Source organism: Rhagoletis pomonella, unplaced genomic scaffold (genome assembly GCF_013731165.1).
Source record: "Rhagoletis pomonella isolate Grant_MI unplaced genomic scaffold, Rhpom_1.0 Rhpom_scaffold_00004, whole genome shotgun sequence".
NCBI lineage: Eukaryota > Metazoa > Arthropoda > Insecta > Diptera > Tephritidae > Rhagoletis > Rhagoletis pomonella.
The window spans coordinates 15,079,848-15,085,230 of record NW_023458558.1 but is presented as its reverse complement, the minus strand read 5'-3'; the positions used below and the strand labels follow the sequence as shown (position 1 = coordinate 15,085,230).

The 5,383-nt window shown below is 47.3% G+C and overlaps 1 protein-coding gene across 1 annotated transcript; it reads left to right on the top strand.

The window, feature by feature from the left end:
* Positions 1–925: 925 nt before the first annotated feature.
* LOC118738409 lies at positions 926–1,746 on the top strand. The gene has a single exon (XM_036469336.1). The coding sequence runs from the start codon at positions 926–928 to the stop codon at positions 1,721–1,723; it is 798 nt and encodes a 265-aa protein (XP_036325229.1). The 3' UTR covers positions 1,724–1,746.
* Positions 1,747–5,383: the final 3,637 nt, after the last annotated feature.

Sequence of the window (5,383 nt, the reverse complement as noted above, 5' to 3'; positions counted from 1 at the left end):
AAGCTTTTTTAAGCAGCAGAGACGCATAAGCTTTTGAAGTAATTCGAATGCAATCAAAGGCAATTATTTTTTTTTAAGCGTTTACTTGATGAATTCTTATATAAATACAGGCTTTTTTTATGTGTATTAGAGTGAGACCATTTGTACAAATTCGACCGTTTTTCTAGTTATTTTTTTTAACTCTTGGAGAGGTTTTCTAACTTAGCACGTCGCTTAACTTATAGGTTACAAAATTACTTACCGGCAAATCTTCTGCTTTAGAACTAAAACGCGACTACAATTTCTTACATCTTTGAAAGTCTTTGGCAGGACTTGAAATTGACACGATACATTCCAGTTAGTCGATAATTTTATGTCTTCTGGCAAAAATATAAACAAAGCCACTTCTAAAATTGTATTAAAAGAAACATTCCACATATACATTTGAGTGTATGAAGCACATTTTTACATCAGATTTCCCAAACCTCAACCCCTAGTCAAGACAAGTGTATCCCGATCGGAGACTGTTAATGCGTTTCCCCTTCATCTTCATAGGGTAGTCTGAAATTTGAACCCTGTGCGACACGCCTTAACAGACTCCAATCGGGACCAAAATTAATATGTGATATCTTCGAATATAGAAGTATTGATTTTGGGTATTACATGAAAAAAAATATATATTTTAGATTTTTGAGTCTCCATAGAGGAATCTGGAAATTCGTTCCAAAGTACATCGCACACCCAGTGTGGGTCGGAAGTAACAACAACCCAAGAGGAAATTAAAACACACATCCTTTCTTAAACTACTTTCTTTTCGGCGACTACTTAGATAAGCCCGCCCAAACTATCAGATTCAGCTTGGGTTCAGCTTTAAAACTCAAAATTGTCAACAATCAATTTACATACATTTTTAAGCAATTCATAAAATTACTAGTTGTCATTGAAAATGTTAGAAAAAAATGCAAAAATTTCAGTGCTAAGAACAATGATCGGCCTAGGCGAAGAGATCGAGCCACATTTCATTGTACCACAGAACTCCAGCTCAAACATACGCCAAAAAATGGAACTTAGCGAGCGTCAAGGCATCAACAGTACGCAAACGCCAACACTCATACCGTTGGAGAACTCCTTGCGTAGCACACAACCGGCCACCGGCAAGTGTCAACACTGTGAGAGTATGGTCAAGCATTTTCTCTACCTTGAAAGCCTCATACGCAACAACTACAACCCGAAGTCGCAGTGTGGTCTTTGCTATTCTTCGCTGAAGTACCTGCAGCTTGTAAACAAGAGCATAATGCAAGTATTCGGCAACGTCGAGGAAATCGTCCACACAGCAAAGACCTTCTCTGCCAAGCAGACGCGCCAACCCTTTGCTGGATCACGCCCAATTGCAGCCAAGTCCCCCGCCAAGCCACTGGTGAAGACTAGTAGCAAGAAAGATATTGCAAGGAAGCGATTGAAAGGTGGCAAGGTAAGAGGGTCGGTGCTGCAAAAGTCTGCAAAGACCGTGAGTAAGGTTCGCTTAGCGGGTGGTGGAAAACTGATCACACCAGACAGTCGCCGCGAAAAGAATAAAAACAAATGTAGCAAAGTAAAGACAGCAGCCAGTACGCCAGTACGCTTACAGTCCACGCTCAAGGGCAGGCGAAAGAAATCGCAGGTTGATGCAAAGATAAGTGGCGTCAAACAAACGAATGCGAAATCAAAACGTAACAGAGTCGGCACCTTGCGTATTCGTGGTTAAGGTGTAAGCAGCTGGATCATAGATAGAAGGATATGTGTGATGGAACTTGATAAGAAAAATTCTTTGTAATGTATGACCTTTTATTTTACGGCAAACATTTGAATTTTGACGTCTAATTAAATAAATCCAGTAAAAAAAACTTATTATTTAGTCATTTTCTATTGACAAGATCATCTATGCGAAAACTATGGCATTCTTAAGGCAAAATCCTTATCATCCCCTTACATCGATGTATGTATGCGGCAGCGGAGCCTGTATAAACTCAGTTTCTGCTGGTGTGACGTAAATTCCAGGCAATGTAAGGGCGCTGTTAGGCAGACGATCATATGATCTCTGGTCACCAATTGTTGTTACTTTCACTGAACAATGACAAATTTGAGACAGAGAGAGAGAACTGAACTGCATGACCAGCATGCCAACTATTTTCGAGTAAAATATCCATATTTTTATAAAAACCCGCTAGAGAAAGCAACAACAATTGGTGACCAGAGATCATATGATCGTCTGCGTAACAGCGCCCTAGCTAGCAATTTACGTTTTTTTAATCATGATTCCATTAATAATACATGTAAGATGTGCATACCTATTATGGTATCCGCTTACCATCCGCGAAATTCCCAGTCGGAGTTCGAAAGTCCTAGATTTGTGAGCTTTTTTGAAGCTTCTTGTGATGCACAGATAAACTTGCCTTTGCCCTGGACATTCACTGCAGTGCTTGTGGAATTTTCCGTCCGGGCATGGAATATTGAGTTTTACTAATAATACCCAGTGGTTGTTGTTGTTGTTGTAGCGGCTACAACAACCCCGCCCAGATCGGTTGGTATCTCAGTCGTTGTCGTCAAGTTCCACTAACGGCAACCCTAGGAAGCGTGCAGCTTCTGTGGGATCTGTCCACAGGGACAGGGCCGTTAGGGTTGTCGAGTTTTCCGGGCATGCGAAGAGATGGTTCGAGTCATGTGGGGTCTCTCCGCATGCCGGACATTCGTTCGGCACATCCTCATTCAGCCTACTCAAGTAGGAGTTTAACCTGCTGCAGTAGCCGGAGCGAAGTTGAGCAAGTGTAGTGCGTGTCTCCCGAGGCAGATGAAGCTCTGTCTCGTCAATGTCCGGGGGTGGTATGCCTAGAACGGCATTCACAGGTCTAGAGTCTACATAACTGGAGACTGAGTCCCTGTGAATGCCGTTCAGGGCCTGTCTGTACGCTGTCGGGTCCAGAGGTTGCTTAATGAACCTCTGGACTTCGTCCGTCAGTTCATATAGATGCCTCCTGACGTGCCTAGGCGAGGGCTCCTCTGCAAGCAGCTGTCTGTTTGGGTGGCCACTTCTGTGGCTCCCGATCAGGAACTGCTTGCAGAGCATTATGTTGTGCTCCTTAACTGGGAGCATTTGCGCCTCGCCGTGCAAGTGATGTTCTGGCGACATCAGGAGGCATCCCGTCGCTGTCCTAAGTGCCGTATTTTGTCCCGTCTGTAGCTTCGTCCACTGCGTCCTACTAGTCCCTGGCGACCACACTGGCGCTGCGTAGTTCAAAACCGGCCGGCCTATTGCCTTGTATGTTGCCAGCAACGTTTCTTTGTCTTTGCCCCAAGTACTGCCGGCTAGCGACTTGAGGACCTTGTTGCGGCTCTGTACTTTATTGACAATAGCGGTTGAGTGCGCAGAGAAGGAGAGCAGGCTGTCGAATGTTACTCCGAGTATTTTGGGGTTATTCACCGTCGGAATTGGTGTGTCATCGACGTGAATCCCCAGCGGTAGCCTGACCTCCTTCGTCCAGGTTGTGAACAGGGTCGCGGAGGATTTCGTAGGGGAGAGGGCTAGACACTTTGCAGTGAAGAAGCGAGAAAGTTCGGAGAGATAGCCGTTTACTTTCAAACACAGGTCATCAATTCCATTCCCAGTCGCCATGATCGAGCAGTCGTCGGCATAGGAGACAATCGAGACTCCCTCTGGTGGTTGAGGGAGCTTTGAAATATAAAAGTTAAACAGTAGCGGGGAAAGGACACCACCCTGAGGAACCCCCTGTTTTATTTTTCGCTGCTTACTCGTTTTGTCTCTAAATGTTACCGACGAATGTCGACCACTCAGATAATTTGCCGACCACCGTTTGAGCCTCTGTGGGAGAGAGGAGGCCTCTATATCTTCTAGCAGCGTGGAATGGCAGACGGTGTCAAACGCCTTTGACAAGTCCAACGCTACTAGAATCGTTCTCTCACAGGGACGGTTGCGGTTAAGGCCACGAGTTATCTGAGTGTTTATGGCGTTAAGTGCTGTTGTTGTACTGTGCGCTTTACGGAAACCATGCTGATGCTTCGCTGGGGCCAGGTGGTTTGTGAAGTACGGGAGTAGCAAGGCCTCAAGTGTCTTCGCTACCGGGGAAAGGAGTGTAATCGGACGATACGAATCTCCTTTGTTGGCGGGTTTCCCCGGTTTGAGCAGTGGGACCACTCTCCCCACCTTCCAGATGTCTGGGATGATGAGAGTGGCCATTGACAGGTTGAGGACCTCCGTTAGGTACGCTACCCCCGCAGGACCCAAATTTTTCAGCATCAGCATGCATATTCCGTCGGGACCCATGGCTTTGGAGGCTTTCGCCTTCCCGATGGCCACCTGAACTTCACCGCAAGTGAAAGCAAGGGGGGCACAATTTGTTGGCAGTTTGTGCAGCCTTCTGGTCACTCGACGCTTGGCTTTGTCTACCGAGGATGCAGTATGAACTGCCGGCTAAAATAGCTCGCGCATCTCTCCGGGTCCGACGAAGCATGGTCGCCGAAGGAAATTTCGACTCTGTCGTCGTGCTTCGTCGGATTAGACAATGACCTCACGGTTGACCAAAGCTTGCTCACACCAGAGGTGAAATTACAAGTCTTCAGGTGCTCCTCCCACTTCTTCCGCTTATGTACCTTTACAAGTTGCCGAATCTCCGCGTTGAGATCCCTGTGTCGTGATGTGGGGTGTGAGTGAGGTGTATGTTCTTGCCGCCGTTGGCTGTGTGTGCTGCTGAGGTTGTTGCCGCCCTGTGGTGGTGGTGGGGGGCGTCGCAATTGACGTCTGCGACCGAGCAGCACAGCACGGGCCCTCGAAGTTCCCCGTCCAATCTCGCGTCGTACGCAGACCTGAACATGCCCTAAAGTGGCACCAGCCAAGGCAGGTGTTGCACTTGACTGATGTCACATTACGGAATATTCTGGTCTGCAGATTGTAGGGGGAACCAGGAGTTGTTGGCGGCGGCGTGTTGGTGGTGGTGCGGTTGTGTGAGTAATGAGATCTGTGGTGGCTGTGGTACGGTCTGTGGTGTTATTGTGTTGTTGTGTAGTGGCGACTGTGTGTGGTTGCTGTGTAAGTGTGTGGGGCTGCACGGGCGGACTATCATTTGCCGTGGAGGCTGCTCTGTTTGAGCAACAGGGGGCCACGTAAGACGTGGTCCACTGTCTGTGTGTCCGTAGTTCCGAGCAGACCCTGAGGTGACTCCACCCCTCGCAGGCATTACACTTGACTGAGGTGGAGTTGTGGTGTAATCGTCTTCGGCATACACAGCAAGTGTATATTTCTGGCCCAGGGTTTGACTCGATGCCAGCCCTGAGTAGGAGAATGCGTAGTGAATGTTGCCCTATGGACGGACAACTTCTGAGATACTTCGCCGACCTAAACGGGGTTAGATCG